Source organism: Heterodontus francisci, chromosome 2, assembly GCF_036365525.1.
Source record: "Heterodontus francisci isolate sHetFra1 chromosome 2, sHetFra1.hap1, whole genome shotgun sequence".
Taxonomy (NCBI): Eukaryota; Metazoa; Chordata; class Chondrichthyes; order Heterodontiformes; family Heterodontidae; genus Heterodontus; species Heterodontus francisci.
The window spans coordinates 104,307,477-104,320,339 of record NC_090372.1 but is presented as its reverse complement, the minus strand read 5'-3'; the positions used below and the strand labels follow the sequence as shown (position 1 = coordinate 104,320,339).

At 43.9% G+C, this 12,863-nt stretch overlaps 1 protein-coding gene across 6 annotated transcripts in view; it reads right to left on the bottom strand.

Annotated features, from left to right (window-relative positions):
• dgkb (diacylglycerol kinase, beta) overlaps positions 1 to 12,863 on the bottom strand; it is a 1,110,826-nt gene that overhangs the window by 931,514 nt on the left and 166,449 nt on the right. For 3 of the 6 annotated variants that reach the window (XM_068051143.1, XM_068051127.1, XM_068051112.1), the window contains exon 3: positions 2,654 to 2,674. The exons of the other annotated variants lie outside the window; for them this stretch is intronic. In XM_068051143.1, the coding sequence (XP_067907244.1) occupies positions 2,654 to 2,674 (21 nt within the window). The remainder of the gene's footprint in view (positions 1 to 2,653; positions 2,675 to 12,863) is intronic. 6 annotated transcript variants of the gene reach the window in all.

Genomic DNA, 12,863 nt, shown 5'->3' with positions numbered 1-12,863 from the left:
GTTACAATCATTTCTAGGTAGGGACTGACAATAATGGGGTAGCATTGGATGGCAGTGAAGAAGACAATGGTAATAACTGGAGAATGGATGGCAATAGAAGGGAAAGAAAAGTAGGAATGAAGTGGAGAGGGGAACAGTTTGAATCTGGAAATAGCCCTTTGGGGTGTGGATGGAATAAAATGCCAGCAATAATTGAGAGGGAGAGAGAATGGTAACTTTTATGGGAGAAGACTGCCAACATGAAGTGCGGATTGAGTGGCATCTTGAACTGATAGCATTGGAGGGGGGAAAGAAAACAGTGATTGAGAGAAGCAAAAAGTGCAGTTTGAATGAGACAGAAAAATGAGAACTGGGTTGAAGAGAAGATTGTCAGGTTGAATTAAGGGAGGAAAGCAAACTGAGTTCAAATATGCAATGGAATGGTTAGAGATAAGAATTGGCTTAATTTTCCCGACCCCGTGATGGCAGACCTGGAGGTTTTCAGTATCATCTTAATGGCAGACTTGGTATCTCTTTAATAGATTTTCCCATGACTTGTTTAACTATGGTGGCTATTGTAGAGGTTACAGGATGGGAGGGTAACTAGTCTGAACTAGAATATGGGCCCAAACGGGGGGAGCCGGGAACATAGTGGGGAGACACATCGGGACAGCCCCCCAAGTATTCCCGCTATTGGGGAACTTTTCTGGGGCAGGCTGGGAATCAGATTGGCTGCCCATTCCATGGAGGCAGACAGCTAATTACACTGGTTAAAGCCTAACTGGGGGCAGTTTTGTGGCCTCGCTGATTTTGCTGCCAACAGAGCAACCCCCCGCCACATGCAGAGGCATCCAGCACAATGCAGGCAGCCATCTCAATGGAGAAAGCTTCCCTGTGGCAGGCAGGGGGGCCATTGGAGCCAGAGGTTCCATGCCCCTTTGACGGGGCCACAAGCATGAAAGGTCACAATCATGGCTGATCCCGATCTAGCGGAGGGGTTTCCCCACCATCCCAATGGACCTGCCAGCCAAGAGTTTGTTTATTTCTGTACTGCTGTGCAGTTCAGCGAAGGCACCTCCATGTTGAGGTGTTCTCGTGGTCCCCAAACTGCCTCAGCAGCACCCAGCTCTCCCAGTGGGGCTGCCAAGGCTCCAGAGCTGCCAGCCCATCATTGAGCCAGCAGCATCGAAAGCCCACCTGATGTCCTTAATAGGATGGTGAGCTCGGAGGTGACCAATTAGGAGGTCATCTCCTCGCAGATTGCTGAGCTGGTCTTGCTGCCGGCAAGTGCGGGCTTGGGACCCCCATTTTGTTCCAACACCGGGATCCCAAAGACTGAGGCAAAATCCAGCCCAAATATCTCTGGCTACTATGAATTGGGTCTGGAGAGGACAGAGTGAACTTATGAACAACATCGGGGAAGTTTGGATAATATTGGCCGAATATTAACTCTGAGGCACATTGTGAGCAACCTAATCAAATACCATCAATGAAATCCTCTGGAAAGCACTAAGTGAGAGACTTATGCATGTAATTATCTACAATGTCAGTTAAATTTGAAAATATAAGAGACCTTTACAAAAGGAACTCTGGTGGCCTCCACACAGAAAAAAGAACAAGTGAACCAAAGCAAAGCGTGAGAATTTTTTTTTCCCTCTAGCAAATTATTTTTTTTTCTCTCCAGTAGACATTGACACTGGGTTGTGCTTACATCCACAGGTGCTGATTATCGTCTGGTCGCTCAACCAGTGTCTCTTATTGTTGCAGAAAATCCAGATTGTGCCCAATTGTTGAACAAATTCTCCGGACTCAGACGTTGAGAATCAAACACTTTATTGCATGATATCATGGGAGAGCACACCTTACCTAAAGGCGGTCCAGTGCTACTCCCAAAAGCTACAGATCGCCGTGGACTTATATAGTATAAAAGAGGCAGAGCTAACAGTTTCACAATTAGATAAGCACCCACAAGACTGCCTATGTAACGGTGCACCATGCAGGGTCCGAGGTCAGCGAAACATCAGTTTCAACAATAACAAGCTAGTTCCTTAATTCAATGCCCACTCCAGATACCATATCTGGCCGTAACGTCTGATTGTGGTTAGCTGCTCTGTCTACATTTTATGACCTTTGGTTGTGGTTAGATTAGCTACAAGCTGTCTCCTGCTTTTCTGCTTCTACAAAGTTAAGTAATAATTAGCAAAGCTAAGAAAATTTCTCCAACACTTATCCATGTGTGAGATTCGATAGAGGGCATAGGCATGCTATTCAACTGTACATGGCTTCACAGCCAAGTTTAATTCTGTTCCCATGTTCAAATGGATGTGCATTCGGCAGAGATCACTGGATAACAATCAGGACAGAAAACCCTGGTCAATTCTCTGCTTCCTAACCCAACAGCAATGAACGCAACTATAACACTCTTAACACTGCCACTTTTGAGATCAGCTAACTCAGCACAAACTAGGGGTCATGCCTGGTGAGTATGGTCCATGAGCTCACTCGTAAACTCAATAAACCATCAGCAATCTATCAAGATCAATTTTTTTCCTCGACTTCATTCTGTGCAAAAATAGATCCAAGGTCCCTCACACACAAGTTAAACACAACCACTCCTCCACTATTGTTCCATCACAAAACCCTGTACACATGACATTTTCAAATAAATACTTACTTGACTGAGAATGTCCTGCTTCTGAGGAGAAATTCAGGCAAAAAAAAAAAGAAAGTAAAAGGTTAGTACAAATAATGGACTTTAAAGATGTTAAATAAGATGGAAAGCACAGAGCATAACACATAGCGACAGGACGTTCGTTTCCGGTAAAGCATGTGAAGAATTATTAAGACAAATTTATAATCACGAATGCCTCTTAAACAAATGGATCTGTGTTCTTGCATTAACATGAATAACTCAAATAAGTTTCTATCAGTCCTTATGAATGCAATTTGACAGCTCTGATTACAAGCAGTAAATAGAACTACCCTGCAATTTGAGAGATCCAGGTCTGGGTTGGTGTTCACTGTGGTCCATTTGGGACAAATGGACCAGGAATCAAGAACTGCTTTATTATTACTGAATATCTAAGATTTTTCTTTGTTAACTGGCATAGTTGTCAGTAGTTATTAAGTCATGTAGCTGCAGAAAATTTGACAGGTACTTCAAATATTTTTTTTTCCCTTAGGCCTCATTCTCAATCGTCTCTGAAGTATTAAAAGGTATACACACATGTAAAGAATAACACGACTTAGTCCATAGAAATTAGTCCATTAGTCTTGTTGGGCCAATTCGCTTTACTGGGGTGGATCTTGTTCTCCCGCTGCCAGTAGCAGCGGCGGGTGAAGAAAATAGCAGCCGCCACGCACGCGTCCCACGCCGCCGTGATCTTGCGTCCGGCAGCTGCTTTGTATATTCATGACGGCCGCCCCCAACCCCCCAATCACGTGGCGGGGGCAGCCTCGACGACACCGTTTATGGTGTCACCTATGAAAGAGCAGGTGCCGGCGCCATTTTTAAAAGGCTGCCAGCCCTGCAAACAGCACAACATAATGCAGAGTTGACCCCTTCCCCCACCCATACACAACAGAATGCAGAGTTGACCCCTTCCCCCACCCATACACAAAAGAATGCAGAGTTGACCCCTTCCCCCATCCGTACACAACAGAATGCAGAGTTGACCCCTTGACAGGAGTTGATCCTGTCACAGAGCGGTGGAGGGGCCGCCGCAGAGCTTCCCCGCCACCAGGAAGATCAGGCCTGGCAGGCCCGGCATCAGGTTCTGTGGCGGGCAGCTGCCTTTCCGATTCTCCGGTCCCCCTGCCATGGCACCTATGTCGGGCTGGGAACAAAATCCAGCCCATTGTTTGTAAAAACTCTGTGACCTGAAATTATAGGAGCTCTGAGAATATGGAGTGGAATTTGGGGCAGTGCTAGCTGCACCCCATCTCCAAATTCTTCAAATATTCCCCAATAAGTGTCCAGAGTTGCAAAGGGGGGAGGGGTTTAACATTTTCAAGGCCACTTTCTGCAGAACATTCCTGATTGATTTACCAAAACCAGAATAGCCAGGATGTGCACATTTTAATTTCATTCTGATTGGCATTCCTAAGTCTCTATGGGCCTACTTTGTGGTACTTCCATCTGAGGTAGAATAAAGAAAGACTTCCGTTTATATAGCCATGGGATCTTTTGTGATCCAGAATGGGCAGATGGAGGTCTTTGTTTAATATCTCATGCTAACAATGTCACCTCCAACAGTGCAGCACTTCCTCAGTACTGCATTAGAGTATTTGCCTGGATTTGGTGCTCAAGTCTTTGGAGTGGGTTTTCAACCCACAGCCATCTGACTCAGAGGCAAGATTGTTACCACTGAGCCACAGCTGACACTCAAGGAAGTGCAGGCACTCCATTGGCACTGACACACCCACAATATATAAACGCCCCTGATGCCATTATATTGTCCCAGATCCACCCTAAAATACATTCTTTAAGAACTCTGGACTATTGTTCCAAGTTTCAGCTGTAATACAACAACCTTATCCCCAAATTTATCAGTTTACATTGTCAGCTAAGTTAAAAATATAAAAGTTTCCCAAAATTCAAGATAATAAACAACTTTTACATTCTATAACCAAAAATATCAGGACCCTCAAACAAATTCTTTCACACCAAACACACTCAACAATTCCTATCTATATTTCTATGATATTCATATTTTTTCCCCAATTTTATCAAATTGGAATTGTTTTGGATTGCAATATGTATATTGCTGAAAAAAGAGACATGCTGTCGAAGCTTTTCATCTTGCACTCATCAGGTACATAGGCCGTACGTCCCAACGACTAGTGGATTGTATCAAACAGCACCCCCCTTTGGCTGTTTACAATCGGCAGAGTACTGACCATACTCAACCAGCCCATACTTGCAAAATTTAAAACACAATGTCTAATGTTAGATGTGATTCCGCAATTGGACAGCACTTATTGAACAATCCCGACTGTGCTAAGAATTACACTAACAACCAATTTATTATCAGTCAGGCTCGCAACATGGCCTATTTACTCTTGCTAGAAGTGATGGGCTGGATTTTAAGAGCTGGTGGCGAGCTCAAAAACACGCCAAAGAACCGTCACGATCTTAAGCGCAACGGCCGATTTAAATAGCTTGGGCGGCCCCCCCCCCCGCCCCCCAAGTCTCGTGCAGGGGGTGGGCTGTCCGGCCCCGGCAATGGCGTCAGCTGCCTGTGCGCAGGCGCTGGCACTATTTTTAAAGGGCAGCCAACACTGCCGCCCAATTAAAAATTTTTAAGTCCTACCCCCCAAAATTAAATAAATACATTTCTAATGCCCCTTTTCACCCCCAATAACAATTACAACAATTATTTGACCCCCCAAAACACTTACCTTTTACATCTGACCTTCGCCCCCAAACAGCACAACATTTAAGCTTGAACCCTTCCCACCATCCGCTACATGTATTTGACCCCATCTCCTTACCCCCAGCACTGATAAACTTACCTCCTCCCCCCTCCCCACCTGTGTGGCACCTCATTCCCCCCAATGGGGATCTGAAGGCTCGGGAGTGCCAGCCGCCACGCCTAAGATCACAGCGGGCCCTCAAGATCGCAAGTACGTCTATTTAAATTTATTAAGTTAATTCATTTGAATATTTAAATTGTGGTCCCATCGCCCAGCAGCGGGGGAAGTTGCCATGTAGCCTCACCACAACCGGGAGGACTGGACCGGGCCCTCCCAGCATTGAGTCCATGGCGGGCCTCATCCAGAGCCATCTTCAGGCACCCCCCGCCACAGAACCTGGTGCCTGGGGGAGAACAAAATCCAGCCCTATATGTATTCAGACGTAGGGACCTGTCCTCTGCAGGCAAAATGAACATGTCCATGCGTTGCAACTTTTTTGAAAGCATGCAGGACAATAATTCCCTGGTGCATTCGCCATGACGATGCCTTGACTAATCAGAGTCAACTTGCCAAGCAATCAGCACCCTTTTCTCATGCAGTATAAATTGTTGCTCCCTTTGAAATTTGGCATTCTTGCAACTGTCCTGATGAGTGCAAGATGAAAAGCTTCGACAGCATGTCTATTTTTCCAATAATAGTCAAGTTCTGTACGACCAAGCGATAATATGGATATGAATAAACTTGGAGGAAGGCTTGAGATGAGAAGGAATTAATTTTACACATAGTAAAATGGATATACTCAATAGGCTTAAGTAAAAATAGCCAAAGCTACATTAGGATGCATGGAAAGCTAGATAAATAATTTGTTGGAATAAAACTGAAGAATAATATAGACTGAGGCGCTTAAATACTTCAGAAAACATGGTAATTCATGTGATGCTGATACTGTGGAAGGAGAGTCAGTCAGCTAAACATGGTTGAATACCAGAGATACGTGTGATAATTGAAATATTCTGCAAAGTTACATCGGGGTCTGGTTGGGGCTAAGCCTCCATCACCCTCCAACACCCTCCAACACGCCTATGATGTTAGAAAGGGTGGGTTCAGGGGAAGGAATTCCCAGACCAGAAATTTCCTCAGCCCCAGCCTCCCCAATGCCAAGCAATCTGCATACTTAGATAAACCTGTTGTACAGATCTGCTTCACTAATCTGTCCAATCTGGCAAGCAAACTGAACATAGGAACACAAGTAGGCAATTCAGTCCCTCAAGCCTGTCCCACCAGTCTGTCAGATCATGACTGATCTGTACCTAAACTCCATTTTCCTGCCTTTTCTCATATCCCTTGATACCCTTATCTAACAAAAATCTATCGATTTCACTCTTGATATTTCATAACTGCAGAGTGACTGTTTTTCTTGCAATATTCTACAAATGGTTGTATTATCAGGTCACTAAGATGAAATAGAGGCATTCTAGGTGAATGAATCATCTTTGGTCTGCTATCTTGGTTCTGATTTATCTTACATTATCTTGGAAATACCACCCAACTCACCACCATTGCGCAGCTCATCAAAGGATATATTATCCAAGCGATCAGTTTGTTGAAGTTTGATTGCCAAATTGGACAGAGTGGTGGAGACTTTCAAAGAATTTTACCCAAGGTGATAAATGGTCAAAGGAAATTCCAGAACCACATTTAGGTGCCTCTTGAATCCATTTACATTGTTCTATTCTTTCAATAATCTTGTTGTAAAATAATCTTTAGGGATGAGCAACCATAATATGATGGAATTTTACATTACGTTTAAAAGTGAGGTAGTTCAATCTGAAGCCAGGGTGTTAAATTTGAACAAAGGAAATTATGAAGGTATGAGGGACAAATTGGCTGAGATGGATTGGGAAAATACATTAAAAGGTATGACAGTACATAGACAATGGATAGTCTTTAAATAAATATTACATAGTTTACAGCAACTATACATTCCTTCAAGGCACAAAAACCCCAAAAGTAAAGGCAGTCAACTGTGGATAACAAAGGAAGTTAAGGATTGTATAAGATTAAAAGAAAAAGCCTATAAAGTTGCCATAAATAGTAGTAAACCTGAGGATATGAATATGAAAACGGACTGTAAAAGCTTCTATAGGTACGCAAAAAGGAAACATTTGGCTAAGGCAGATGTGGGTCGATTACAGGCAGAGTCAGGAAAATTTATAAAGGGGAATAGAGAAATGGCAGAGAAACTAAATGATTACTTTTTGTCTGTCTTCACTGAGGAAGATACAAGAAATCTCCCAGAATTAGAGATCCAAGGGATTAGGCGGAATGAGGAATTGAAGGAAATTAGTATTAGGAAGAAAGTTGTATTGGAGAAATTAATGGGGCTGAAGGTTGATAAGTCCCCAGAACCTGATGTTCTACATCCCAGAGTGTTCAAAGAGGTAGCTATGGAGATAGTGGATGCATTGGTGATCATCTCCCAAATATCTATAGATTCTGGAGCGGTTCCTGCAGATTGGAAGGTCGCAAATGTCGCCCCACTATTTAAGAAGGGAGGGAGAGAGAAAACAGGGAATTATAGACCTGTTAGCCTTACATCATTCGTTGGGAAAATGCTAGAATCTATGCTAAAGAACGTGATAAATGGACACTTGGATAATAATGATCTAATTGAGCATTGTCAACATGGACTTATGAATGGGAAATCATTTTTGATGAACCTGCTGGAGTTTTTTGAGGATGTTACTAACAGAATTGATAAAGGGGAGTTGGTGGACGTGGTATACTTGGATTTTCAAAAGGCCTTTGATAAAGTCCCCCACAGGAGGTTGGTTAGCAAAATTAAAGCACACTGGATAGGAGGTAATATACTGACATGCATTAACAATTGGTTAACAGGCAGAAAACAGAGAGTAGGAATAAACGGGTCATTCTCGCCTTGGCAGGCTGTGATGAGTGGGGTACCGCAGGGATCAGTGCTTGGACCCCAGCTGTTCACGATCTATATCAATGATTTGGATGTGGGAACCAAATGTAATATTTCCAAGTGCGCGGATGACACAAAACTAGGTGAGAATGTGTGTTGTCAGGAAGATGCAAAGCGGCTTCAAGGGGATTTGGACAGACTTATTGAGTAGGCAAGAACGTGGCAGATGGAATATAATGTGGAAAAATGTGAGGTTATCCACTTTGGTGGCAGGAATAGATGTGCAGAGTATTTCTTCAATGGTAAGAGATTAGAAAGTGTAGATGTACAAAGGGACCTGGCTGTCCTTGTCACTAAGTCACTGAAATTTAACATGCAGGTGCAGCAAGCAATTAGGAAGGCTAATGGTATGTTAGCCTTTATTGCAAGAGGATTTGAGTACCAAGAGCAGTGAAGCCTTGCTTCAATTGTATAGAACCTTGTTTAGACCGCACCTGGAGTATTGTGTGCAGTTTTGGTCCCCTTACCTTAGGAAGGATATTATTGCCACAGAGGGAGTGCAACGAAGGTTCACCAGACTTTTTCCGAGGATGGCAGGACTGTCCTATGAAGAGAGATTGGGGAAACTGGGCCTGTATTCTCTAGAGTTTCGAAGAATGAGAGGTGATCTAATTGAAAGCTACAACATACTTAAAAGGATAGACAAAGTAGATGCAGCTAAGATGTTTTCCCTGATTGGGGAGTCTAGAACCGGGGACACAATTTCAAAATAAGGGGGAAGCCACTTAGAACAGAGATGAGGAGAAATTTAGTTGTCAGAGGGTTGTGAATCTTTGGCATTCTCCACCCCAGAGGGCTGTAGAAGCTCAGTCATTGAGTATGTTTGAAGCAGAGATTGACAAATTTCTAAATACAAATGAAGTAAGGGGATATGAGGATAGTGTGGAAAAAAGGCACTGAAGTGGATGATCAGCCATGATCATACTGAATGGCGGAGCAGGCTCAATGGGCTGAATGGCCTACTCCTGCTCCTATGTTCCTATTCAACAATCTTCCCTAATAGCTTAGCCAACAAGTCCATTGCTGTTATTATTGTTATAAAACACTTTCCTCTTATTCCTAATATCATGATACTTAATTACATGCCGTGACATTTCAAATCTTTGCCACTTTTAACAACTTGTCTGGAAAACAACATATTCTACTAGAATTTCCATGGCACTGCTCGGAGGTGGATTTTAACCTGAAGGTTTCAGGCAGGCAGGGGACGGCTGAGTGCAAAACGCACCCGCTGACATAGATTTCAGGCCTGAACCTTATCTATATGCTGCCAGTGAGCAGGCAGAAAGTGGCAGCAAGCTGGCAGGCATGAGAGGTACCAAGGAGAGTTGACACAATTGCAGAACCGCTTCCAAAACAAAAGGGTCACTGGGTTATTCAAACCAAGTGATGGCTATTTAGACAATGAAAGCCAACTATTAACTTCAGTTTCCGTAGTACTCTACCTTTCCGATTCGATGTCATTTGAAAAGTCAGAATCAATATGAAGAGATATATATAATTATTTTTTAAATTTTAACAGCCTGACCACTGATCAGTACCCTGTGAACTCTGCAACACCTTGAAGCCAATTTCAACTGCACTGCAGCAAGAGAATGTAGATGCTAAGATGCCAATTCAGTTGCTACAGTATGTTTTTACATCTTATATTTTAGAGGAGTAATGCACAGAAGCTCTGGGAGCAACCACTTATAAAAACACTGTTTACATCCCACCTTTGTGTACTGTTTGCTCATACGACTAGTCAACTGTTAACCAAAAACTCTCACATCCAATTTCCTTGTATGTGACTCTCGCTGTCTACTTTCTGACTATGGTTCTCGTTTTCTAAAACTGCATAGGTATAGGTCTGTGGAGTTTCGAGGCCTTCAAAAGAGAATTGGATAATTATCTGAAGAGAAAAAAATTGCAGGAATACAGGGAAATGGCGGGGAAGTGAGTCTAGGTGAGTTGCTCTTGTAGATAGCCGGCACAGACACAACAGGCTGAATGGCTTCCTTCTGTGCTGTAACCGTTCTATAATACTATGATTCGATGATTCTCAGGTCATGCCCAATAAATGCATTTCTGATTTCTACTTTTAAGACACAAACTCTATTCAAAGCGGAATCTTTGAAATTTGACTTTTCCTTTACAAAAGTGGAAAATGTGCTGCAAAACGGCCACTGAAGGTCAGATGACCTGGCCTGTGTATTCAAACTGCCTCACTGTCTGGAAAGGACAAAAGGATACATTCCAGACTAAGAGGTGTCAACGACACCCATCCTGGAACCATCAAGAGGCATTCCCGAATTGAATGGTTTTCTTCTGAGAAAAAGTTGTGAAGCAGTCATGTCATAACAGAATGTTATTCATCCAGACATTAATGGATGGCCATGGATTCCACATCCTGGGCCATTGTGTGGTCACACCAGGGAAGAAGACCATGGGCAGGATTTTAAGACCCCGCTGCCGATGTCGGTGACGAGCTCAAAAGATGGCAGCTCGCCCACGTGAGGCGCACGCTAAAGGGCCGCCGCAATCTCAAGTGTGGTGGCTCAGTTAAATAGCTGGGTCAGCCCGCTCCCTCACAATCTGGTGGAGGGGGAAGGCTGTCCGTCCCTGGCAATGGCATCAGCTGCCTGAGCGCAGGCACTGGTGCCAATTTTAAAGCCCTGCTAGCATATTTAATTTTTTAAAGAAATATCTCGCAAAATTAAATAAATCTATTTCTTGTGCCCCTTTCCCACCCCCCGATAACAATTACAATAAATATTTGCCCTTTCCCCCTGAAACACTTACCTCTTATATCTGACCTACCCCTCCAAACTGCATAAAGTTTAAGGTTCAACCCTTCCCACCATCTCCTACATCCATTACATGTATTTGACCCCATTCCCCCCCGCCCCCCAACACTGACAAACTTACCTCCCCCCCTCCCCACCAGTGTCATGCTTTGTTTCCCCGGACGGGAATCTGAAGATGTGGAGCATCGGCCACTGCATCGAAGATCGCGACAGGCCCTCAAGATCTCAGATAAGTATATTTAAGTGTATTCATTTAATTGATTTGAACATGTTAATTGTGCTCTCGTTGCCCAGCGGTGGGGGTTTGGGTGAGCCGCCACAGAGCCTTGCCACCACCAGGAGGATCGGCCGGGCCCTACCAGCATTGAGGTCTGTGGCAGGCCACATCCGGAACCATCTTCAGGCCCCCTCCCCCCCCACCTGCCATGGATCACGATGTCAAGGGCTTCTTAAAGTCTAGACCCATGTGTCAGTTACCAGAAATGCTAATATGATGAATTGTGACCTTAAAAGGTACCTCTCTTGGAGAGACAGAGAGTTCAAAGCAACATCACAGAGAATGCAGACGAGCTGGGGGCTGTGGCAAGATACAGCCTAAACAAGAAGAAGGCCTGCTGCTAATTTTATGCTTCAACTTGGTGCAGCAGAGAACTGAAAGTGACCACCAACTCCAGTCTGAAATCTTAACCACCAGAAATCCATAACACCTCAACAAGTTAAAAACTACAAACATACAGGCCTGTACCTTTAAAAGAGACTGTCCTAATTAGAAGATTCAATGGTTTACCATAAACCACAGACACCTACTACACCTAGAACTCTTTACTTTGCTTTCTATCTTTCATCTTTTAAGATTGCATGTGAGAGTGAATGCGTGTGTGAGTGGTGTTGTGAGCATTTTGTGGAATGTTTAGTTTAGTTTAGAGATACAGCACTGAAACAGGCCCTTCGGCCCACCGAGTCTGTGCCGACCATCAACCACCCATTTATACTAATCCTACACTAATTCCATCCTACCACATCCCCACCTATCCCTATATTTCCCTACCACCTACCTATACTAGGGGCAATTTATAATGGCCAATTAACCTATCAACCAGCAAGTCTTTGGCATGTGGGAGGAAACCGGAGCACCCGGAGGAAACCCACGCAGACACAGGGAGAACTTACAAACTCCACACAGGCAGTACCCAGAATTGAACCCGGGTCGCTGGAGCTGTGAGGCTGTGGTGCTAACCACTGCGCCACTGTGCCGCCCAATGAATGCTTAACCTTTTGCTTTAAACCTACAAGAAAACCTGTCACTGTCTGTTTATTTGACAAGTAAAATACTCAGGGGCTTACTCTTCATTTTAAACAAAACACGATTGTGGGCGGTTGAGAGGTGAACAGTGGGAACCAACCACACTGCTTACCACCTGTCTGAAATGCCATAGCATACAAGGCTATGGCCAAGTGCTAGAAAATGGGATTAGAATAGATAGGTGCTTGATGGCCGGCACAGACACAATGGGCCTAAGGGCCTGTTTCTGTGCTGTATAAATCTATGACTCTATGTAACATCAGTTTCAGTTTTTGTGTCTCTCCTCAGCACAGATTGATGTGGACACCCAGCATATGACAGAGTTCTTAACTAGCTGCTTTGCATCAGTCTTTACTGCTCTGGACTATGCTCAGTTACCATTAATGCAGTGTGT